General features: G+C 37.2%; 1 protein-coding gene across 1 annotated transcript; it reads left to right on the plus strand.

The window, feature by feature from the left end:
- Positions 1-2025: 2025 nt before the first annotated feature.
- Positions 2026-22592, plus strand: LOC107698657 (grainyhead-like protein 2 homolog). The gene is made up of 16 exons (XM_016499730.1): positions 2026-2324; positions 4930-5116; positions 6244-6311; positions 6403-6760; positions 6865-6923; positions 7031-7187; positions 7940-8051; positions 11883-11977; positions 14070-14228; positions 15726-15783; positions 16058-16197; positions 16647-16684; positions 18298-18389; positions 19583-19668; positions 20043-20107; positions 21356-22592. The coding sequence occupies exons 1-16, from the start codon at positions 2305-2307 to the stop codon at positions 21468-21470; spliced, it is 1809 nt and encodes a 602-aa protein (XP_016355216.1). The 5' UTR covers positions 2026-2304; the 3' UTR covers positions 21471-22592.
- The last annotated feature ends 2977 nt before the right edge of the window (positions 22593-25569 follow it).

Raw genomic sequence — 25569 nt, forward strand, 5'->3', positions numbered from 1 at the left:
AAAGAAGCCAAACTTTGCTTGATTGTCCTAAAGTACTGTCAGGAGTCTGAGTGGTCCTTTGTGAGCATCCAGAGAGCATGAGGTCAGGTCAGGGGTCTTCAGAGAGATGTTATCAGACTCATTCGGGCCCCACTGCTCCAGTACCCTTCCCTATCTGACCCCCTCTCCTTCAAGCAGGGAGCCATTGTCTCTGACCCAGGCTTTTTATTGCTTCTCTTGAATGGCTGAGCTCTGCTCAAAACAAAGGCCTGTGTTTGCTTGCCCAAGGTGTCAGTCTTCAAACTCCCTCACAATGGATGTCCAGTGTTTACACTCCAGTGAACTGAGGTTGTCTAGAGCTGCCGCAAATTGGTTTGTTTAGAAGAGGTAATGGCAAACATTACATTCTCTCACAATAGGTCCATTAAGGTGACAATAACCCTGGGTAAACAAGTTATTATGCTCTCCCTAGTTCTCCAGTGTCATGATTCATCTCTATGTATAGTGCCAGAAACATCGAGCAGGCTATATTGTGCATTTCAATAAAGGGAACATGTATACTGGCGGCCAAAAGTATGGAATAATTACGATTTAATGTTTTTGAAAGTCTGTTATTCTCACCAATATTGCATTTATTAAAAAAAGTAGAAAAATGACAGTAAAAACAGTAATATTGTAAAATGTTATTACAATTTAATATAACATTTCTATATGAATATATTTTAATATGTAATTGATTCAAAGCTGAGTTTTCAGCATCATTCCTCCAGTCTTCAGTGTCACACGATTCTTCAGAAATCAGTATAATATGCTGATTTGCTGCTCAAGAAACACTTCTGATTATTATCAATGTTGAAAACAGTTGTGCTGCTTCATATTTTTGTGGAAACTGTGATGCATTACCATTCAAAAGTTTGGGAGAAAAAAAATGTAATTGTTTTTTTATTCAGCAAGGATGCATTAAATTGATCAAAAGTGACAGTAAAGACATTTATAATGTTACATGAATCAAAAATATGAAACATTTACAAAAAAGCAGCACAACTGTTTTCAACAATGATAATAAAAATCAATATTTCTTGAGTAAAAGAAATATCCTTTCCTCAAAAAGTCTGCACAATTTGATATCGTATTCATGATATATTATTCAAAATAATAGTATAATAAAAGTATGAGCAATAGTGATGTTTGTCTTAAAAACAGCACTAATGTTTGAGTAATACAATACTACTCTTCACTTCATCTTGCTCCGATTCATCAGTCAGATTGATTTCATTCCGACTGAAACAAAAAGTGTCATGTAAACGCAGCTAATGTTGCACAGTCTCGGTGTCATCGGTATTGTCGTGTTTTCAAGTCGTACGAGTAGTTTCTTATTTCCCGTCTATTCTCATCGAGTGAGGTCACTGTACATGTTCACACCTGACAAGGTTTTCCAGGGCCAGAAAGTGTGGGAAATATCACTGATGAATTTTTCTCACACAAAAATTGAACTAATATTGACTGACTACTATTTGACTTCTGGGCATGTCAGGTCTTGATGATTTGAATTTCGGAAGAATCAAAATAGGATGCGAGTTATTTATTGTGGCATTATCCGGCTGTGCACCTGCGTGAACCACTCTTTCTGATATTAACTTGATTGACAGTTATTAACTTGATATTAAATTTGGTCGAGAGAAGAGCCACATTTGACATTGAGACACATGCATGTTATATATTCAATTTATCCAGGATTTTCTTTCACAGTACTGAATATTTGGCTATATTGTACCAAACACCAAGGTTTTAAGTCTTCACCGAGGGAAGAAAAAACAGATAAATACCAAATAACTAGTTTCCAGATATCACACAAAGGCTGGCTCCTGCCTTTTATTTCTAGGACAAATCTATTGCTACAGGTGAGGTGGGTCTTCTGAGGCGCCAGCCAATCAGCGAGCGTCATTTTCGCACCCCGGCCAATCAGAGCGCAGACCCGCCCCTACTTGAACCCAAATACTTTACACAGAAAAAAAGCCATCAAAGTTTACCTATAGGTCTCTACGCAAACAATAAAAACATTAAAAGTAGATTTAACATGTTCTAACGGTTTCAATATATATTTCTTTATTATAAATCACACGCTGAAAGCTTCGGGAAGGACTGGACGGGCGTGCTCAGGTGTTTCCTACCTGTTCCTTCAGCCCTTGAGAAATAACCCGAGAGAGAAAAGTCGATTTACCTGTAGCCCGGGTTCTGGCATCTCTCTCTCGCGCTCTGTCTTCTGTTACCTGCACCGACTTGAAAGTCCAGTTTCACGAGGAACAGCCGCGGAGGAAGAGAAATATGTCACAGGAGGCAGACAGGTAAGAGTCGGGACTGCGACACAATCTTACCAGCGAGTGCCATTCTGCATTCTTACTTTCAGAAAAGTTCAATACTCTCTCCGAACTCTTAAAACCTCATTTTTATAGTCGCGTTAATTACGTTAACTGCGTATAATTATATACAGGTTTTGTTTGGTTTATTGTTGTTTTTATTGATAAATAGCACCGCATGAGGAAATTTTTTTTTTTGCGGTCAAAACGCCATTTTTCACGGAGGAAACACCTTGAATTTAAGCTACCTGAAATTCATTCTCATTTATTTGCACCTTAAAGGGAAGGTTTATTCCCTACATGGCTTTTTATTTTTATTTATTACTAAAAATAAAATGTCATTTATTTATGTAGCCTATTTATTTTTGTGCTGTGTTACTTCGTTATTGTTTTTTTTAGTATATCGTTGACGATCATCCTAATGTAGAAGTGTCAATATTACCTTGTTTTAGTTTTAATACACATTTTGTGTCTTGTGTGAAGTTTGACAGATTGTTTTTGGTCGGTTGTTTGATTGTTTGATTCTATGCAGTGTTCAGACCTAGTGTGTCCTTCATCGTAACAACCGGTTTATTTATGTTTGTGGTGATTAAACACATTTTAGTTGATAAAATAGGCAAAGTAAATGCACTGAACTGGCGTATCCTCAGGGCTGTTGGTCATAATACGGGTCTTAAAAGATAACTAATCTCTATGTGTGTCAAAGAATTATATAGAATTAATTCATGCGCTATTCAAATTAAACCCGGTGAAGACAGGTAAAGTAGGAAACTTTGTGATAATTTATACATAAAGGTATGTTTCAGATGACTTGGCTCCTCCTCACACTAATAGTTAATCACCCACACTATACAACCAGGGAAAATATTAAATACAAGAAGTATAATTACCTTATAATCTAAATATATCACAAACCGTTTTGCTACTTTGTAACCTAATCATGAATATGCACCTCATTTTACAATGCAGTCCTAATGATATTATTTCAGAACTAAGGAAACTATTTAATGTCATCCCATATGCTGATTTAAAAAATTGTATTATTATTATTATTTTGTTTTGTATACACACAATGATAAAGATGACCCACTTTCCAGTGAAAGAGCCCACAGGAGCACATGCTCTGTGTTCACTGCTTTCGTTTTCAGTCAACTAAAGTGAACCCAACTCAGATTTACCTTTAGATTCTGAGAGTATATTTATAGAACAACATTTTAAATCATTGAATTTTTTACCCACTACTGGGGTAAAGAAATGTTGACAGTTTACTTTATAACTGAGCAATAACAGACAAATTAGAATCCACAAAAACAGAATCCAAGTCAAAGAGACACATCTGAGTTTCATTATTTAATTCTATGTTTTATATACATGTTTTTAATAAAAAAAACTAAAATGTCATAAAAACAATAGATTATGAATCTGCTCAATTATAAAATAATAAAAAAACATCAGCAACAGTGTGTCACTGGAAACTTTCTGCTCCAATTCTGAGGAGGGCGTCTTGGGTCAGTTTTTAACTTTAAAATAAAACAAGATTTGTTACCAAACATATGTCCATAAATCCTAGTCAACAAATAGACAATAGACAAGAAACCTTGTTTGCATTTAACCTCAAAACTGATCAGAGGAAAAGTCAAGATTAATTAAAAAAACATGGAGCACAACCGTTCAATGTTTAGTGACGTCATTTTTAGAATGTTATTGTAGAATTTTATTGTATGTTTCATTTTAGGTGTGGCCAAAAACATTTTGAGGCCACTGTATGTTGCTGAATATCTTGTCCATGATTCTGAAGAATAAAAGCAGCCAGATATTTAATATCATATGTGACCCTGGACCACAAATCCAGTCATAAGGGTCCATTTTCGAAATTGAGATTTATGCATCATCTGAAAGCTGAATAAATAAGCTTTCCATTGATGTATGGTGATGTATTGTTATGATAGGACAATATTTGGCCGAGATACGACTATTTGAAAATCTGGAATCTGAGAGTGCAAAAAAAATCAAAATATTGAGAAAATGACCTTTAAAGTTGTCCAAATGAAGTTCTTAGCAACGCATATTACTAATCAAAAATTACGTTTTGATATATTTACGGTAGGAAATTTACAAAATATCTTCATGGGACATGATCTTTATTTAATGTCCTAATGATTTTTGGCATAAAAGAAAAATCGATAATTTTGACCCATACAATGTATTTTTGGCTATTGCTACAAATATACCCCAGCGACTTAAGACTGGTTTTGTGCTCCAGGGTCACATATGATATCAAATAGGGAGACTAGAGCCAGCAGTGGTACTTCCTCATGTCACGTGCCACTACATTGTAGCTGTAGTTGTCTGTCAGGCTGTAAAATGCAGAAGGACTTCTGACAATGTCTGCTGTCAGTATTTGGTTGGTTAGATATGCCTGGCATCAATACACTATACATCACACTCACAAAAGGTGCAGTGTGCAGGTTTGTTTTCATCAGTATGCAAAACAGAGCTTTTACATGAAGCTTTATCAGCTGGATCATTTATGTCTGTGTTTCTGTTTGCTAGTGTGCTGATATACTGTTGTGTGTGTGTGTGTGTGTCCCAGTAAGAGGCTGGTTGTAGTGGTGCCCAATGAGCCGTCCTTCCATTCGCGTCGGGCCTACACCAGTGAGGATGAGGCCTGGAGGTCTTACCTGGAGAATCCTCTTACTGCGGCCACCAAAGCCATGATGAGCATCAATGGAGATGAAGACAGTGCTGCCGCCCTGGGGCTCCTCTATGAGTACTACAAGGTCAGGGACATCAGCTGAGTCTCCTACTTTCTTCACATTAATCATATTTTCATTTTCACGTCATCATTCGTTCGCCCTCATGGTGTTTGAAACCTTTCTTTCTTCAGTGGAACACAAAAAGAGAAATTCAGCAGAATGTTCAAGCTGCTCTTTTCCATACAATGGAAGTGGATAGTAACTGGGCCTACAGTATGAAGCTCCGAAAATATGTTTTCACAATGAACAGATTTTTGCTGACTTATTATGATATTAATTCAAATATGATAAATAAAATCAAATATAGGTGCAAAAACTTAGACTTATGCATAATAACATAAACTTGTGCACTGTATTTCAATTCATACAACAGCTTTGTTCATTATAAGGATGAACTGGATGGACAGAGCAGTCTTCACGGGGCTTTTTGCTTTTATAAAACGGTTATTCCATATACATAGTTAGGTTTCACAAAATAAAACAGAGCAAATAAAGTGTAATGATATTAATAAAAACAGCATTCTTCCACCAAACAATGTAGTTCCTCAGAAACAGTTGTGGTTGCAACAAAGTAGTTGCCGAGCAAAACGCAAACGTAAACAAAGGTGTGTGTTTGTAGAGTAATGTACAACAGCTTAGAACGGTGCTCAGCCAATCAGAATCAAGGACCGGAACTATCCGTTTTATAAATATTTATTTTTGATTAGGATGCAAGTTTTTGATAATAACAGTTTTCAGTCCATTTATGCCCCAGTGAAATTATTCTTTTTGGTATTTTGGGTAAAATTAATGTAGGAATGTAGAGCATTTGAGACGTCAGCGTGCCACACGGTTACGTTAACACTTATACTCTCCATAATTTTTCATCCACAATTTCTTGACTAATGAACAAAAATATAAATATGTCTATCAGTGCAACCAAGTACAAATTTATAGCTTGAGTCTCATAAGCCAAAACATACTAGCACAGTAAGGATATGATGAAATGATGCTTCTTTGCTGATCTGATATGGAAGTTACCCAGCGGAAGACAATCAGGAAGTTTTCAATTTATCTATGTGGAGTGATAAATCTCCATTCAAGCAAGCATAGTGAAACAGTGCCTAGGATACTATCAGCGCTGAGGTTTATTGATGTTTTATCCTTTGCAGGTGCCCAAAGATAAGAGAGTTTTGCCCATCAGCAAAGTGGTTGAAATTTCAGAGGAACCAGAAAAGAGGTCAGTGAAATTATTAAAGAATTGGTGAAGTTGAATAAATAGATTAAAAAATGTGACTTATTTCATCTTTTATGCTTTCATACTGTCTCAGAAACACTACAGTGGGAAGCAGCAGTCAGATAGAGCCGGAGACAGTGGATAATCGCGTCCAGGTCCTGAAATCAGTGCCTGTTAATCTGTCGCTCAACACGGATCACCAGGACACCAAACGGGAGCAGTACAGCGTGTCTGCGGGAGAGAGCGGGACCGCTGCGGTGGTGAAGGCTGAGGCGTACACTCCTGTTTTCATGGCTTCGGGGGTTCACTACAGGACAGAAGGAGAGGAACCGATGCGGGTCATCTGTGAGCAGACCCACTCGTTCGACACCTCGACTGTATGTCACAGTGGATACGGGAAGGATGACCATCGCAGCAGTCCAGATAGCACCTATGAGGAATACAGCAATGAAGTGGGAGCAGATTAATTGGGTGTTTCTGAAACATTTGTTATAAAACTTGGATTTAATACAGCAGATTAATGGCTGATTGTTTTTTTTGTTTTTTTTTGATGCAGAAGTACCGCCCATCATCGCTTGGAGCTGATGACTTCATATTTGACCAGCCAGAAATGTTGTAAGTGTTGTTTGTTGTAACCAAGTGATTTATATGAAAATGATGGTTGGCTTGTAATATTAGGACGAATCAGCTCTCACACACCTGAAAAACATGCTGTTCAACAGAGACACCTTCCAGTACACACTTGAGGCCAGCAGGTCGTTGCGGCAGAAGCAGGGTGAAGGGCCTATGACCTACCTGAACAAAGGCCAGTTCTATGCTATTACACTGAATGAGACAAGTGCCAATAAACGCCTCCGACATCCCATCAGCAAAGTGAGGGTGAGTGTGTAGGCCTGCCTTCTTCTATCAAACCAGATAACTGAAGAACTTGACATGGTAGAATGTGCCAATGTCATGTCGTTGAGCTTTGTGAGCTTTGATTAATTAAATTAAATATTTAATTTATTTCTGTAAAAGACATTTTAATTGATTGACAGCTCTAAATTAAATAGTTGAAAAAGCTCAGAAGTTAGATTTTTTTCAAAGAAATGAATACTTTTAACATATTCAGTTGATCAAAAAGGACAGAAAAGACATCTATAATGTTACAAAATATTTCTACTTCAAATAAATGCTGTTCTTTTGAATTTCCTATTCATTAAAGAATATTGAAAAAAATGTATCACTGCTTCCACATTTCAAATATTTTTTTTTAGAAAGCACAAGCATTTTCACCTGTAATAACTGAAGACTGGAGTAATGGCTGCTGAAAATTTCATCTTAGGAATTAGACTACTTTTTAATATATATTAGAAGAGAACATTTATTTAAAAAAATATTTTTAATTGTAATAATATTTCACAATTACTGTATTTTTGATCAAAAAATGCAGCTATGGTGAGAACATGAGACTTCTTTCATTAAAAAATCTTAGCAATCCCAAACTTTTGAGCAGTAATGTATGTCTATATCATCCATTCATGTTATGGTAATAGTTTAAAAGAATGCTTGGAACGTTTGGAACGGGCATTAAGTAATGAGTGGATTGTGATAACCTCTGTTAATCTCCTTTCTCTTATTTCCTCTATCAGAGTGTCGTCATGGTTGTATTCAGTGAAGATAAGAACCGTGATGAGCAGCTCAAGTACTGGAAGTATTGGCACTCTCGCCAGCACACGGCAAAGCAGAGGGTTCTGGACATCGGTGAGGCTTCCTCTCCATTACTGAGATCAGTGTTTAGGCTTGAACTTGGATTAGGCTTTGCCAATTTACCCCAGTTCATTTAGCCCAGGGGTGTCTAATCCTGCATAAGAATGACTAGACAAGAACAGGCAGATGTGTTAGAGCAGGGTTGGAAATGAAGTCTGCAGAAAGGTAGCCCTCCAGAAAGAGATGGCTATCCCTTATTTAACAGTGGTTCTCAACCCTGGTCCTGGATAGTCCCCAACAACACACATGTTATCTGTTGATCTAAAACACACATTTCAGGTCTCGGAGTGTCTGTGAGAATCAGATGTGGATTATTAGGGATAGTTGGGGAATATTTCAGGTCCAGGGTTGGGAACCACCACTGTATATAATTATATGAACGCAGACATGTGTGCTTTGGCCATTGCACTGCAAGAGCACGGTCTAGTTTTATATAATGTGCAGTGTTACTTTGGTGTACGGCATACTCAATGAGGCAATAGATTTACCTTAAAATGTCTGTGCCATTAAACCAAGGGTGTCCAATCTTGCTTCTAGCGGGCCGGTGTCCTGCACAGGTTAGCTTCAACCTGTTCTAACACACTTGCCTGGAAGTTTGTAGTGATCCTGAAGACATTGATTGGCTAATTTGGGTGTGTTTAATAAGGGTTGGAGCTAAACTCTGCAGGACACTGGCCCTCCAGGTGAAGGATTGGACACCCTTGAATTAAACAGAACAGGTTACTAGCTATAAGTATATTAGCAGCAAGATTCTCTTCAAACTGTTGCTCCGCCATGGCAGTTGTTGATGTGAAAGAGTAAATATTTATGAATGCAGCGATGCGTGAGATTGAGTTTGCATAGCTAAAAGCATTTGTGTTCTTGTACTTGCGTAGATTATGTATAATTTTTCCCCCAAAAATCATTAACTAAACTACTACTCAACACTCTTTCGTCTGAAAGTACTTCTTGCTTTCAAAACAGTTCATTGTGCACCCACCACTAGTTTGAAGACTGATGGTGCCTTACATCCCAGAAGCCCTCAGGGCTCTCAGGAGATTGGTTCCTCTTGGTTTCCCTCTGCTCAGCTAATGGGTACTAGGTTGCTAAATGGCAATACACACAAATTATACACAACTTTGACGAGAGTCTGCCCTGAGATTTTTTTACAGATCGATGCAGATCTCTTTACACTCTTGGGATTTGGACCGATTTCTTTCCTCACTGAATCTGTGATATTAATTAGTTATGAATTAGTTTATAGTTATTTATTGGGTGGTTTCTTATCCACAGCTGCACACTTTATTACAGGGATGGTCCCGTTGGAGCAACCCAGGATTAAGTGATGGTGCAATGGTGTTGGATCGCAATTATTCTCTAACTCCACGAGTCACCCCCCCTGGGATTTGAACTTGTGACCTTCAGATCACTAGCCCAGCTTCTGATTCAAGTTGAATGAGAAAAAAAGAGCCCAACATGCAGGCCCAAAATTGTTGGGAGTCCACCTGGTGTGGGGCAACTATGAGTCTAAACAATTCACGTCTTATTCTCGGCCTTGTCACACCTTGAGAGAACAGTCATCCTGAGCCTGTTGCTTCTTGTCCTCCCCTCATCTCCAGTAATCAGACGCTCTGTTATGCACTTTGTCAAGATTTGGCCCCAAGACTTTCACATCCTGGGAGCACCCTGAGGGAATATCTGGGACGTGATGACAGCTATCTTTGTCTTAAACCCTGCTCTCATAGATGGGGCAAAAATAGAGGAATGTTTTGTTGATGCAAGGTGAGCTTTGTACTACGGGATGCGAAGAAAGTGTTGGTAAATTGGTGAAGTGGACAGACCTTTGGGCACATGGTAAACTGCAGTATGCTGAAGCCAAGTACAGGAGACAGTGACTGAAACCTGACACCTGCACAGTTGGGATTTGAATAGCAGTTGAGGCGGGATTGTTCCTCAGGCTTGGGGCCATGTCACTAGAGCTGGGATTTGAATGGGGCTATTTAACTGGGGGAGCTCGCTTATGGGCATCGTCGGGCATGCTTGGTAAATGACCCAAAGGAGATCCTTGGGAAGGATTTCACCATTCCTAATCCCCAAGTTACCCCAAAGTAAGACAGGTGTTGGGTTTACTTAACATAGAGATGAACGCCCCTGTAATGACAGCTTATTAAATTACAAAGAAGTTTGGAAACCGAAGAAAGAAAGTATAATTAACATAGGAAATCACCACTATTGCTACCACTCATACTTAGGGTTAAGGATTTGAACAGATTTTGTTTTGAGAGTCACAACAATCTTTCAAACATTGAACATGCAGTTTATACATGCTATGATTTGAGCACACCTTTTCTATGATGAGCATGTGTGTTACCGGTTGCCCGACCAATGAATGATACCTTAAATAATGCAGCTAGTTGTGCAAATGGGTGCTATTTGATTTCTAAGTAATCTAATACTTTAGTAGGGCTGGGCTGCCCCCCTAATAGTCGACTACGGGTTAGTTGAGGAGAAGAAGCTTAGTTGACTAAAATTTTATCAGTTGGTTAGTCGGTTAGGCTTAGCGCGTTCCTGCATGACATGGAGGTGCCGGCATATGCCATCATTTTGCTGATGCAGATAAGAGTAATTAACATCATTCGAAACTGTAAAGTGTTTTACCTTTCTCTCAATATTAACAAAGCATGCTTTTGTAAAATAAAGAAAACAAACAGGATGTGCTTTCTGCTGTCTCGGTCTCCTTGAACTGTGGAGCGCGTCACAAAAATGAAGCGAAACTCAGCGTATGTGCTACTTGCGTCACAGACGTGAAAAATATATCTACAGAAAGCTTGAAATGTCTACTTTTAAAGGAACCAATTCAAATACTCTCTCATTATGTAATCCGTACGAATGGTGCATTTCTCTAAAGGCGCATCCACTGTGGAGATGGCGAGTCAGCAGCGTCAACTTCATCTTTACAGCTAACACTGACTCCGAAAACACCAGTTTATTAATAAATAATTAAAATGTATCCTTGCTATTTTTTCAGACACATTCATAGTCATTTGTGGGTGCTTTGCGGCAAGGTTTATACAGTACATGCGCTTGAACGCGGAGTAGGCTATAGCCTATATTAAAGGCCCCCTAAGTATATATTTAAGTAATTAAATTAATAAACATGCAATTAGTCGACTAATGGCTTAAATGAACAACTATTAATTGACAAAAAAAATCTTTAGCCAGGGGCAGCCCTGACTTTTAGCCTGGTGGACATCAACACAGACACTTAGAAAGTACCAGTCAAGATTGAATGTAAAGTTAACTGCCGTAGCTAAGCTAGCATAGACAGGCTGACTCCAGCCATTGAAACTGTTATGAGATCACCTCAACGTAAATCTATAAAGTAATGACATTTAGGCTGAATCACGGACATGTTTAAAGTGTGAGTGGTCATAAATGGCCTATCAAGTGGCTACTAAAAAAGCAAATGTTTGTTTACATAAACAGATAAGAGTTATCTAGCCTGGAAGGGTGCTGCTTTATATACACTCAGCTTATCAGTCTTAAAACCACTTGCTTTAGCAGACATTGTTTTAATGTCGCCATTCTGTGACACTCGCCAGAGCTGTCCGCACATCACTCCCTAAAATTGTTCATACACCATATAAATTGTACATGCCTCTACCCCTGCAAGTATCAGTCTGTAGGTAAAGTGCATGCTGGTTTGGACTGGTTTACGCAGGTTAGTTGTGGTCTGGTGCTAGTGCATAGCTGTAAACCTAGTATCCAAAACACAACATATCCTGGTTTGCTTTGTTGTTTTTTTTCAGCAAGTATGAGAACTGACTTTTCCTGTTCTCTCTACAGCTGACTACAAAGAGAGCTTCAACACAATTGGGAATATTGAAGAAATCGCTTACAACGCTGTGTCCTTTACCTGGGACGTGAATGAGGAGGCCAAGGTAAGTCATCTAGCACCAAGACTGTGTGCTCACAGTTCTGATGTGGCACTGCAAATGTACAATGAATACGTCCTCCAGTGTGTGTTTTGGGCTTATAGACATTCTGCTTGCATTAATGGTCATCATGGATGTTGAAGTGGGAGGTGTAGTTGTTAAACCCAACCAAAGGTTCAGTTTTTACAGTCTGACTACATCAGTGGATCTGTTTTTTTTTCTTTCATTCATTCGCACTGCCACCATTATGTGTGATACACAAAATGTTATTGAGAAACAGGGTGGAGTGTTACGACATCTGATATGTGTATTTTACATGCTGTAGTTTCTGTCCTGTTGTTGAACACGCCCCAAGAGCCATGAATAGCGTGATGTTTGATTCACAATACCCTGGTGCATCTTCCCCAGTCCTGTCTATTAATTTAAACCTCTATTTTCTCCGGTACGGTGTCTCGGGTTACACATGTACACTACTGAGAGTAGGAAATGGACCAGGTCTGTGTGTGTACACGGCCAAACGCACACAAACCCGAGTCCAGATCCTCCCAGCCTCACAGGTAGAGTCCTGCCCTCCTATTGTGGCTCTTCTGTTGCAATACAGCTCAGTTCAAACACTCACCTCTGGAGTATATTCACCTAAAGCTCTCTATGCAAACATTTGCTTTTTATCGGGCCAACTCGCACTGGTAAACCTATTAATGTGGACCATGTGATGTCTCAATGCAGCCGCCCTTGGAAGGATATTTAAGTGGGTTTGACTTTTTTTTTTTTTTTTTGAGTCCAAGCTCAAGTAAAAGCATGCAGTGGGGTGTGAAATGCGCTCAGTTTGATCTGATAAGCATCTCATACTCTGACCTAACATACTCTCAAACTTTTATTACAAGTCCCTTCAAAGCTCTTCTCATCAGGCTGGAGTGGAGGAAGCCATAAACTGAGTCTCTCCATGAGCCATTGATCTGTGAGCTGGAAATTATGCCCTTGCTGCAGCGTGGAAGGGCTTAGTTTATTTTACGAGTGGTAATATTACGAAAACAGTAATATTGTGAAATATTATTACAATTTAAAATAAATGTTTTCTATTTGAATATATGTTAAAAATGTAATTTATTCCTGTGATCAAAGCTGAATTTTCAGCATCATTCCTCCAGTCTCCAGTGTCACATGATCCTTCAGAAATCAGTATAATATGCTGATTTGCTGCTCAAGGAATATTTATTATTATCAATGTTGAAATCAGTTGTGCTGCTTCATATTTTTGTGGAAACCACGATACATTTTTTAAAAAGTATTCTTTGATTAATCGAAAATTGAAAAGGATAGTATTATTTGACACAGAAATCTTTTGTTATAATATAAGTCATGCATTGCTACATAGAAGGTTTTCTGGTGGCAAATTAGGAAATAAAAGATTTTCTATGCCATGTGAGTGTATTCAATACATATGAAGTGTTTCAATTCAGTTTTCTTGCCACGCTTCACCTAACGATGGCCTCTTTCTTGTCCTCTGGCATTGGTAAAGGATGATTATATGAAACCGTTAATAACTAACCACATAAATATTTAGTGAGCAAGACTCTGTTTCCAAATCTTTGAGGAGGCAGAGGCTAAAAACTGCTTTGGAATTGAGAATGAATCAATGCAAAGATGACATTTAAGATTAAAATTGGGTCTTATATTAATATAAAACTATTTCCTTCAGTTGGAACATTGAGTGTTCTGTGCAGATGAAACGGTATAGTTGTTAGTGTGCAGTCTGAGCGTTGTTTCTGTAGTAGTCAGTGGTACAGATAGACGTGTCGAGGCAGGCATCTGTTTTGCGTGTGTAGGTGGATGGTGGGTGAAAAACAATGTGCACTTTCAACGGTCAGGACTGTGTAGGTCAAACCGGAACAAGCTGTTAGAAAATATAAATATGGCAGTTCTTATGCAACCGTCTGTTACATGTACATCCAGATACCTACATTATATATCATAACAATCTCCCACAGCACCCCAGTGGCAGAGTTTTGCACTGACAGACACCACTAACACGCTTGTTTTCTTAACGTGAATCTTCATGTGGAACTGAACTGTTTTTGTCTTGTTCTCTGATTGTTAGATCTTCATCACGGTGAACTGTCTGAGCACAGATTTCTCCTCTCAGAAGGGGGTTAAGGGTCTTCCTCTGATGATACAGATCGACACCTACAGCTACAACAACCGCAGCAACAAACCCCTGCACAGAGCCTACTGTCAAATCAAGGCCTTCTGTGATAAGGTGAAGCTTGACCTTTAACCTTTGAACCTATGCATATGGTATTCCAACATATGGGTATATCTGTGGAAGCAGTCATGGAGATTTAAAAGGAATAGTTAAAGAGATTCACCCAGAAATAAAAGTTTGCTGTTAATTTATTCAGGCCAATATGTAGGTGACTCTTTTTTTAATCAGTGGAGCAGTAAAGAAGATTTATAGCTGAAACCATGGTCCTTGGCGATTCATAAAATGCAAGTCAGCAGCTACCGTCACTTTTAGAGTCAAAAAAGCATATACAGGCAACACATAATTAATATCCGTGGCTCCTGATGATATATTGATGTATTATGAAGCAAAACAATTGGTCTGTGCAAGAAACAGAGCGTTATTTACAACATTACTACCTGTAATCTATAGCCTCATGCAAACTGTCCGGAGCGCGTTCACGAGTCTAGAGTGCTTTACTTTACTTTTTACTTTTCTACAGAATAAAAAATGTCACCTACATGGTCTGAGGGTGAGTAAATTAACAGCAAATTTTCACATTTGGGTGAACTATCCCTTTAAAACAGCAGTAATAGAGAGCTGCAGTGATGACTTTATTTATATTTTTAGGTCAGCTTGTAAGTTCGTATCACCATGATTCCCTTGACAAAAACCCAATAGGATTTTTCTATAGGCTTTTGGATTATTGCAGAATATAAGTCCTGTGACTAACAAAAGTTTTTATCATTTGTACGTCGTGATAATCTTCACAAATGAACAGAACTTTTATCAATTTCACAGCCTAAATATAATTGCCAGAATTAAAGAGAAAGCTTAGCATTGGTTATAAACTAAGTACACCACGGTCACATGACTTAAATGTCACCATCACTGAGCTTCTGGCAACTCTTTCAGTCTTTATTTAAAACCATTTTCCTTGAAAGTTAGAGTTAGAATAGTTTGCAGGAGTGTGATTATAAACACAGTGAAGCTGTGAGAGTGACTAGTGATCAGATGAGTTTATCTGTTCAGTGTGACGATGTTTAATATCTTAGACAACCTCCGGAGTCCCATTCAGACACTTATCAACCACCTTTTTCAAAACAAGTAAAAGCTTTTTAAAAAATCACAAGGGGTATTACTGATGTATTTGATATTGCAGAATATAATGTTGAATTATCCTGACCTTGTGTTAAACAGACTTTAAAACCCATTCAAAATCCCATTAACTTTAGCATGTTGGAACCGCTAGCGATAAAATTCTCATTTCTGAGCCTACAAAAGTACATCATCCCTGCAGCACTATATATGCATGCTCACTTATTTTAATAAGCAATGACATGCTTTTACCTACAGCTTAAGTGGGTTATTATTTAGACATCTTTATGGTGTGTTCCTGGTCTACAACTCAGGAACTGTAGTGCCACCTTGTGGTTGTTCATTATTGTTACCTTTCACAGTCCTCACAGACATGCTACTGTTTCTAATTTCTCTTTTCTCTGTGTTTTTCCTGTCTGTGTTTGTGCGGCTCAGGGAGCGGAGAGGAAGATCAGAGATGAGGAGAGGAAACAGAACCGCAAGAAGACAAAAGGTCTGAAGCACTGAAAGTATCCCAATTCATACAAATAAGCTTTAAGGAACTCAAGAAGTGAATATGATAAACACAATTTTCTCTCCTGACATATTTCTTATTGAAGTGCATTTTTTGAATAATGTAGAGGCTTCACAACCATGAACCATGATGTGCTACTTGCTAGTCCATGGCACATTTGATTGGACCGAAACCTGTGTGTTGCAGTATGAGTCACCATTATTATCATCAATAACAGTTATTCTTACATGTACAAATGACTCCATCTCATCAGGAAAGGATGGAGGCGTCAGGGCGGTTTCTGTCCCGAAAAAATGTGACGCCACCTTCTTTAAAACTATGACTGATCTGGATGCCCAGCCGGTTCTCTTCATCCCGGATGTGCACTTTGGGAACTTACAGAGGGCAGGCCAGGTATGAGTCAGTCTGAAAACACACTCAATGACCAGATCACAAGCTCTTTTGTGTTGAAAGTCCTCTGCCATTTTGCAGACGGCTGTAATTGAGGTCACATAGTCTGCCCTCGGTGTTTGCTTCCTCAAATCTCAAAAAGGCTGTAGAGGCTCATTAAAGAACTGTCATGAAGACCTTAGTGGTCCATTGTGTGTCTAACGCGACTGAAACTTATTAGAGAGTGACTGACCTTTCAGAGCCCGACATGAAAGGTCACGGTTACCTTCCTCATGCAGCATATGTGTGAGTATCTTGGATACTTAGGTGACATTTGTTTATTAGGAGTGATATCTGCTGAACTGGTCATTGTAGTGTCTATTTTCCGGCTTGTTCTGAATGTTACAGAGATGTTTGCTTATGAATGTTTACGGGAAATAAAACGACAAACTTTTGAACACAACTCTTTGCAGGTGTTTGCATTTAATACAGAGGAAATTGAACGCGAAGGGTGAGTTTGAGCTTTTTCTCAGTATTTATGCTGTAAAACAGAATAAGATATTCTTATGTCATAACTAAATGAGCATCACATCACCTCATAATGAACTACTAGCACTGATGCAATAGCAGATTACAGGGATCCTCAAGAATATTTATTAATAAAAGTGACTATCAACACTGTTTAATAAAAAAAAAAGATTCATTGTAAAATGTATTGAGTTGTAGTGGTATTGCATCCGTAACATGAATCATATATAATCTGTTTAGTGTTTGGGTTAGGGCTATCATGATGATGACATTTTCCTGGTAATTATCATTCAGATAATGATTTAATTGTCTGTTTTAGTTATATTATTTACAGTAAAAGTCTAATACACATACACTTAAAAAAGTAATTTTATCACATACAAATCTAGCATTGTATACAAATAATATTCTACACATTAAAATATTTTAAAAGCACTTAAAGTCTTAAAATAGTCACATGGCACACTACTACTCTTAAGAAGGAAAAATTAATTGTGTGTTTTGTGACATTTATATATTCGCTTTAAATTTCTTGAGATGTCAATATTAAAATGTAATGATTGTAATTAAGGGGGTGTTTACACAAAACCATTAATTTACACGACAATGCTGTTTTGGGGCGCCTGAAAATGCAAACTTTTGTGAACAGGTTTTAAAGTGCATGTTTTTGAAAACAATACCGCTATCGTTTCTGTGTAATACATGAAAATGTGAATTTGTGAAAACAGTGACATTATGCACATGCGCATTACGTGTATTACATTAGCTGCGTAGTGTTTCTCTACAAAGTGACATTGCCAACTACTGGTCTGGCATGAATAATACAGCATTTTAGTCATTTTCGCGGATTCGTGTGAATGGAGTGATTTGATGATGTTGTCATCTGTACACAGAACTTTTCAAAAATACAAAGGAAAAACATTTCTGTTTTTAATACATCCTTGTTGTGTAAATATACCCTTTAAGTACACAGTGATAGCTGTTTTGTCAAATAATCATGATTAGATCATATGTGACCCTGGAGCACAAAAGCAGTCTTAAGTCGCTGGGGTATATTTGTAGCAATAGCCAAAAATACATTGTATGGGTTAAAATTATTGTTTTTTCTTTTATTTTTTTTTGACGTGACATGTGGCCAAGTATGGTGACCCATACTCGGAATTAGTGCTCTGCATTTATCCCATCCATTAAGTAAAGATCATGTCCCATGAAGATATTTTGTAAATTTCCTACTGTAAATATATCAAAACTTAATTTTTGATTAGTAATATGCATGGCTAAGAACTTCATTTGGACAACTTTAAAGGTGATTTTCTCAATATTTTTTATTTTTTTGCACCCTCAGATTCCAGATTTTCAAATAGTTGTATTTCGGCCAAATATCGTCCTATCCTAACAAATCAATGGAAAGCTTATTTATTCAGCTTTCAGATGATGTATACATCTCAATTTTGAAAAAATTGACCCTTATGACCGGTTTTGTGGTCCGGGGTCACATATCACTGCATTCAGGTCATTCAGATCAGAATCTGATCATGTGATTGGTCAGTTGAGAGAGGCATGATGCCATTGTGTTTGTTTGTGTGTTTGTGTTAGAAGTGTGCTGGTGAAGAGGATGTTCCGGCAGTCTGAGGATGACTTCTGTCCACCGCCCCATAAACAGCTCAGAGAGGAGACACAGAATAGAGGTCAGAGACACACTTACACACATGCACATCTACAGCTAAAGAGTGTATTTCCCAACCTGATCTCACTGTTTTACAAGGTGGCGATTTCGTATCAATCTGTATGATGAGAATTGGATGAAACGTGATTTTTTTTTTTTTTAGCGAAAAGTAAACATGAAGGTCCACCCCTTAACATAATGTACAAATGAGATTGTATGGATTCATATGAATTAGCCACCAATTCGCCAAAAGGTCAAATAGTTGAGATTATGATGGTATTTTCTGATTTATTGCACAGAATTGAAAAAATAACAGTTTCAAGACACAGGCCATAAACAATTCTTGAGAAAACAAGGACATTTTATACCAAAAAAAATAAAATAAATAAAAATATGAATATGTTCCCTGAAGCTTCTGTAGGATTCTATTGTTTGAAAGTCTCTTTCTTAAAAATTCTATTTGGTGCTGGTTGTAGCAAAAAAAAAAAGATGATTAAAAAATGATTTGCTAACTATATTTTAAATAAAAACAGCTATGGAAAAATGAAGAGACCACTTGAAAATTCTCAGTTTCTCTGGATTTACGATTTATATTTATGTGTTTGAATAAAACGTAATTTTTGTTTTATTCTGTAAACTACTGATGACATTTCATCCACATTTTAAAATGCATAAAATGACAATTGGTCAAAATAACAAAAAAGAAGCCATGTTTTCAGTCATGTTTATATTCAATTTTAGACAACACAATACCAATGTTTTAACTTCAGAAGAGTTAAGAAATCAGTATATTTGGTGGAATAACCCTGATTTTCAATCACAACAAATAAAAACATTTATTATTTTGAGCAATTGTCATTTTCTGCCAAAAAAAAAAAGCTCCAATATTTTTATTTGAAATTGAAAAGAAAGAGTATAAAACAAATATGAACATTTTACTCAAACCCATACCTAGTCAATTCAGTAAATCAAGAGAAACTGATCATTTTCAAGTGGTCTCTTAATTGTTTCCATAGCTGTATGTAGGGTGATTGTACTTTACTCTATCATTTCTATGTGCAGCATGCTCTGAATTCCCACCGCTGATTAGATTCTAAAGTCTTCATAGAATTTGAATAGAATGTGGAATTAAATTAAGACAAACTATGACATAATTAAGTCCAGTTACTTCATTAGAGATTGCTTTGACACTAAGCAGACTTAGTGTTTTCACAGTGCTCCTGTACGTGAGGAAGGAGTCGGATGAGGTGTTCGATGCTCTGATGCTGCGGTCGCCCACTCTCAGAGGACTCATGGATGCAGTGAGTATCTGTCGCTGTAGGGGGCGCTCTACTCTAAATTACTGACGTAGTGTGCTGATTAATGGAGGTGTAAAATGAAACGGCATCAACTTGAAAATGAAGTGTATAAATTGTAAATAAATTGGCCATTTTCAGTTGTATAAATCCAGTGCCTGATCCCAATCTACCTCTTGGTAAAAATGATCCATCTAGTTATATTTGTGTCTTCAGCATATTTTTAAAAACATAATTATGACTAAAATAATCAGATCCAACTGAATCATGAGCAAATTTATATAGATTTTTTTTATTTATTGTAAACAATCAAAATCAAATCATTGTCAATTTTATGCTCTGATATATGATTTAATTGATGAATTCTTTCATATCAACAGATTTCAGAGAAGTACGGTGTTCCCATTGATAGAATGGCCAAGATTTACAAGAAGAGCAAGAAAGGGTAAGTTATTTCAAGAGGACCCTGAAACAAGGCGTCCCCCAGGGTTCCGTTCTTGGGCCTTTGCTGTTTATGATTTATATTTTACCATTGGGTCAGTTACTACAGTGTCATGGCTTTAGCTATCATTTTTATGTTGATGACATTCAAATTTACACGTCATGCAGGCCTTCCCTATCCACCCAAATTGATAAAATTTCTGTTTGCGTGCAGGATATAAAAACATGGCTTAACTCTAATTTTCTGAAACTTAATATGGATAAAACTGAGATCATCATTATTGGTACCCCATCACTTACTCCAAAGTTCCCGCTGACTTTACTTGCAATATCACTGGCACTCAATTGCTCCATCTAGTATCGTCAGAAATCTCGGTGTTATGTTTGACTCCTCTCTTTCATTTCAGTCTTAATATTAACTCTCTCACTAAATCAGCTTTCTTTCATTTACGACGAATTGTCCAGCTCCGTTCTTTCATTAGTGCCAACGATGCAGAAACTCATCCATGCTTTTGTTTCATCTCGTCTCGATTACTGTAATGCCCTTTTCATTGGTTTACCAGCTACTTCCATTGTTAAATTACAGTATATTCAAAATTCAGCCGCTCGTATTCTCACTCGCACTGAGCGTTCTGCCCACATCACCCCTATTCTGGCTGATCTGCATTGGCTACCAGTGACCTATTGTATTAAGTTTAAAATGATCCTGCTAACTTTTAAAGCTTTGCATGGTCTGGCTCCTAACTATCTTCACAGTCTGCTCCTTCCCTATTCTCCACCTCGTTCATTGCGGTCCTCTGATTCTCACCTTCTTACCGTCCCTCGGTATCGCCTCTCTTCCATGGGGAGCAGATCATTTAGTGTTGTTGCCCCTAAATTATGTAACTCTCTTCCCAGATGGCTCTGTCTTGCCAATAACCTGTCTGAATTTAAATCGCTGCTCAAAACTCATTTGTTTTCACAATGTTACCTTTCTTAAGTTGACTTCTGTTTATACTATTTTATGTTGTCTTATCCATATATTACTCTCTGGATGTCTGATGTTCTCTTTACTTTACTTTCTGTATTATTGTTTGATTGTTTGTTTGACGTTATCCTCACATTTCTGATGTTTATTGTAAAGTGTCCTTGAGCTCTGGAAAGGCACTATAAAAAATAAAACTCATTATTATTATTATTATTAAGAGGACATTTCAGATTCAGATGACAACGAATAAGCCCGTTGTAATTTAGTTTATTCTCCACATTTCAGGATCCTGGTGAACTTGGACGACAATATCATCGAGCACTACTCTAACGAGGACACATTTATCCTGAGTATCGAGAACTACGCAGATGCTTACAAAATCACATTAACGGAAATATGAACAGCAGCACATGCATTTCTAACATTCAGTATGTTTAAGCTAAAAGACTTGTTACTTGGACTCCAGCCTGGTCAGATTCAACATCAACTGTCCATAAATTGAATTGACATCAACTAAAGCTGACATACCTCATTTTTAAGAGACCTCAAGTATGATTTTTAATGGTCAATTAGGAGTTTCAGTGCATCCCAAACATGTCCACAATTTCACTGTTCTGCTGTGGATGGAAAGTATATTGCTATTATTGGCTTCATGTTAAGGACCAAAGTACAGACTAATTCACATTTCACTTGATTTTGGAGACCACCAACAGATTCCCACCTGAATCTCAACTGTTTCTTCCAAAGGATTTCACTGGAGTGGAGTATGAAATGAAATACGTGATCTCTTCATCATATCAAAATACTGTGCGTACAGTATGAATATTCAACAAAAGCAAGCGTCCACTGGAATTATAATGCTAAGATGTCTGCAGAGCTGTTGATCTGTGAAAAGTGTCCAATACTGTCAATGTTTTTTTGTGAGTGTGTGTATTATGGTGCCATTAATATTATTGTTAATGTTAGCTTGGTAGATATGATTTAGCTTCTTACTGTCTGAATATTCACAGACTTTTTTTCTGATGCAAAAAGAAAGCTATTTTTATGAGACTGCCATTTCAAGTTTTTGTATGCTAAATAGTGCAAAGCAGGAAATATGTATAAATACTGTAATGTTTAACTGTACAGTACTAATTATCAGTCACAGTAAGTGTAGCTCAGACACATTTCAGTTGCATGTTTTACATGTTGCACTCATGGTTTAATGTGAAATTAATTTTATAAAGGTTCCATTGGTTTTAAATGCAAAAAGATTTCATGACCTTGTCTGAACGTGTATCTTCACATAAACAGCAAAGGTTTTTCCCTTTTGCATCCAAATATGAGTGTCTCATTGTCATTATGTTTGAAATAACTATGCAGTCTTAAAGTCTGGTTCATTTCTAGTGTTTGGATAACATTAACTGTGTAGTGCAGATTCAGTTGATCAGCACCATTTTGAGCTGTAATGTTTGAAAACCATTGTCTTCCAAAAGAAATAATGTAAAAGGGCACTTCGGAATAATAATTTGTATGTAAATAAATGCATTTTTATCAAATTTGGATTGTTTTTTTTCACACTACAATTAAAGGAATAGTTTACCCAAAATTTGCTGAAGATTTACCTACCCTCAGGCAATTCAGGATGTAGATGAGTTTGTTTTTCATGGGAACAGATTTGGAGAATTGTAGCATTCCATCACTTGCTCACCAGTGGATGCTCTGCAGTGAATGGGTGCCGTCAGAATGAGAGTCCAAACAGCTGATAAAAACATCACAATAATCCACACCACTCCAGTCCATCAATTAATGTCTTGTGAAAGGAAAAGGTGTGTGTTTGTAAGAAACAAATCCATCATTAAGACATTTTTTTAACTTCAAACCATTACTTCCGGCTAAAATATAAATCCATAATCCATAATAATGCTTCCTCAAGTGATAAAGTTCATCCCCTGTTGTCCTCTCACATCAAAATCCACCCACATATTTGGTTAGAGCTGTTTTGGACTGTATTGACTTATAAATGATGCTTGACCTGTGCAGATTTCTCTCCTGTTTCAGATGAGATGACTTTTTAACAAGTAATTGCGTGGATAGAGGATTCATTTTTTATTTAATTTGAAGTTAAAAATGCATTAATGATGGATTTGTTTCTTACAAACACATCTTTTCACTTCACAAGATGTTAACTGATGGACTGGAGTGGTGTGGATTACTTGTGGATTATTGATGTTTTTATCAGCTGTTTGGACTCTCATTCTGACGGCACCCATTCACTGCAGAGCATCCACTGGTGAACCAGTGATGCTACATTGCTACAAATCTGTTCCCATGAAGAAACAAACTCATCTACATCTTAGATGGCCTGAGGGTGAGTTCGTTTTCAGCAAACTTTCATTCTTGGGTGAACTATTTCTTTAACCCTGAGTTATGGCCCCTGTTAATGAGAATTCCATACAAGAATTTTGTTAAACCAGGGTTACAACCGATCCTGGGTTAATAACTTAGTAATGTTCAAACAAGACCCTCAGACACAGAGACATTTTCTTTCTTTTCTTTTATTTATGATATAACCAAAACAGATGCCTGCGTTTATAATATCTACACTCACACAATGTACAGGTTACCATATAAAATCTACAAAAGGATGACAAACATTTAGTTGCACAGCTTAAACTGATAGAACACTGTTTGTTTTGCCATATATATATTTAATCTGTGTTTGGCACTTGACCACATGTTGCTGTCTTGTGTGCTTTAGAAATGAAATGCCCCATGCTAAACTGTTTTTTTTATGAAGGAGAATCTACAAACATAAATGATCCGTTTTGAATTCAAGCTCCTTCATGAATTGTTCTGATCAGCATGTGGCTGAAGAAAGTTTGATCATCACAACCTCGGCTTCACAGCAAATGAAACCGCAGAGAGTTTCTGATGGCTATCCATATCTATACATGTGGCCTCAGACATGATGTGGATTACGTGTGAGCGAGTGTTTGTGTATTGATCAATGGACTACAGATTTGCAATACACAAAAAGCATACGCCATCCACTTACACTGTCTCTTGCATTTAAAACATAGTCACTTCTAACCCTGAGGTTGTGTAGAAATATTCTTACACATTGATATTTTACGCTCCAATTGTCATGTCACCGACTGCATGCTCACAAGTGCTGACTGAAACGTACAGTAACAGTAACACACGAGAACTCAAAAAGCATTACATACATACCACATACACACATATTCATCCTGAAATGTACAGAATGCCGCAGTAGATGCAGAGAATACATTCAGCCTGAGGTGCACACCCCACAGTAGAACGTGCAAAATGATTTGAGCCGGATATAAAAATAAAGACCTGAACCGAATACTAAGACCAAGATTCAGTCAAATTGAATAGTACTTGGGTGAGTCACTCATGCTAATGTGTAGTATTTTTTGACAGCTCCCTGGTGTGGGAAGCAGATTGACTGAATCGAGGTCTGGATAGAGTAGAAAGTGTCTGGAAAGCTGAAGTGAATGTGTCGGCTGGTGTCTGGCAGTAAATGCTGCAGGGGTTCATGGTCCGTTGTGCATGTGCATAGTAACATGTGGTCTTCGCTGTTCATTGTCACAGTCCTACAAACATATGCTTTTACTGTACAAATGATGATTTGAAACAAAAGGAAATGCCATATTTCAATAATAACAGCAGTTTGATATAGAAAAGCAAATTGTTTTTTTTGTGGTGTGATACATTTTTAAACCATAAATTATTTCTACAATTTTTTTGTCTGATACTTTTTCATGTCTCTTTTGAAGCTGCAAGATTAATATTATTGTTGTCTTTATAAAAATATTTCTTTGTTTCATGATATTTTCCAACTTTTTGGTTATTGTCAGTCCTATGCCGTGAGTACTAATGTTTAAAAAAGATTTTTTTTTTAAAGAATGATTATTATTTAGTTTTAAAGGTTATACTGAATCTCATTAAAGGAGCACCATCGTGACAAAATGTGACCCCAACCGGCCCTTTAGAATATATCACAGGCTCTGACATAATCATAATGCAATAAACATTGAAAAAAAAACAAAATCAAGTTAAAAAAAAAACATGATATGTCACTCTCTTTTAAATAGATGTTTATGCTCAATGGAACTGAAATACTAGGAACACTAGAAATGACATTTGTCATTGTATGTGTAAAATTATTTAATTTATTAAATTCTTAAAAAATAATTATTAAATAAATTATATTTTGGTGTTTAGAAAGTTTGACAAAGTGTTACATTATCTGGTGCATTTTGCATGCTTGGAAATGTTTGCTTCAACTCCCTGTTTGTTAATATTTAAAGCCCTTTTCGAAAGGGTTTACTTCAGTACCAAAAGTTTATAACAGGAACAGGATGTGATGTCACTAGCATCACTGCCTGCTGTGTTAAATGGCAAAAAGCCTTATATGAGGAACTGAAAAACCAGAGAGACACATGAACACAAGCTTCTTAGTGTGTATGATCTCTGAATGTCTGGTTTTC

This window comes from Sinocyclocheilus anshuiensis, unplaced genomic scaffold, assembly GCF_001515605.1.
Source record: "Sinocyclocheilus anshuiensis isolate Anshui unplaced genomic scaffold, SAMN03320099.WGS_v1.1 scaffold150, whole genome shotgun sequence".
Taxonomy (NCBI): domain Eukaryota; kingdom Metazoa; phylum Chordata; class Actinopteri; order Cypriniformes; family Cyprinidae; genus Sinocyclocheilus; species Sinocyclocheilus anshuiensis.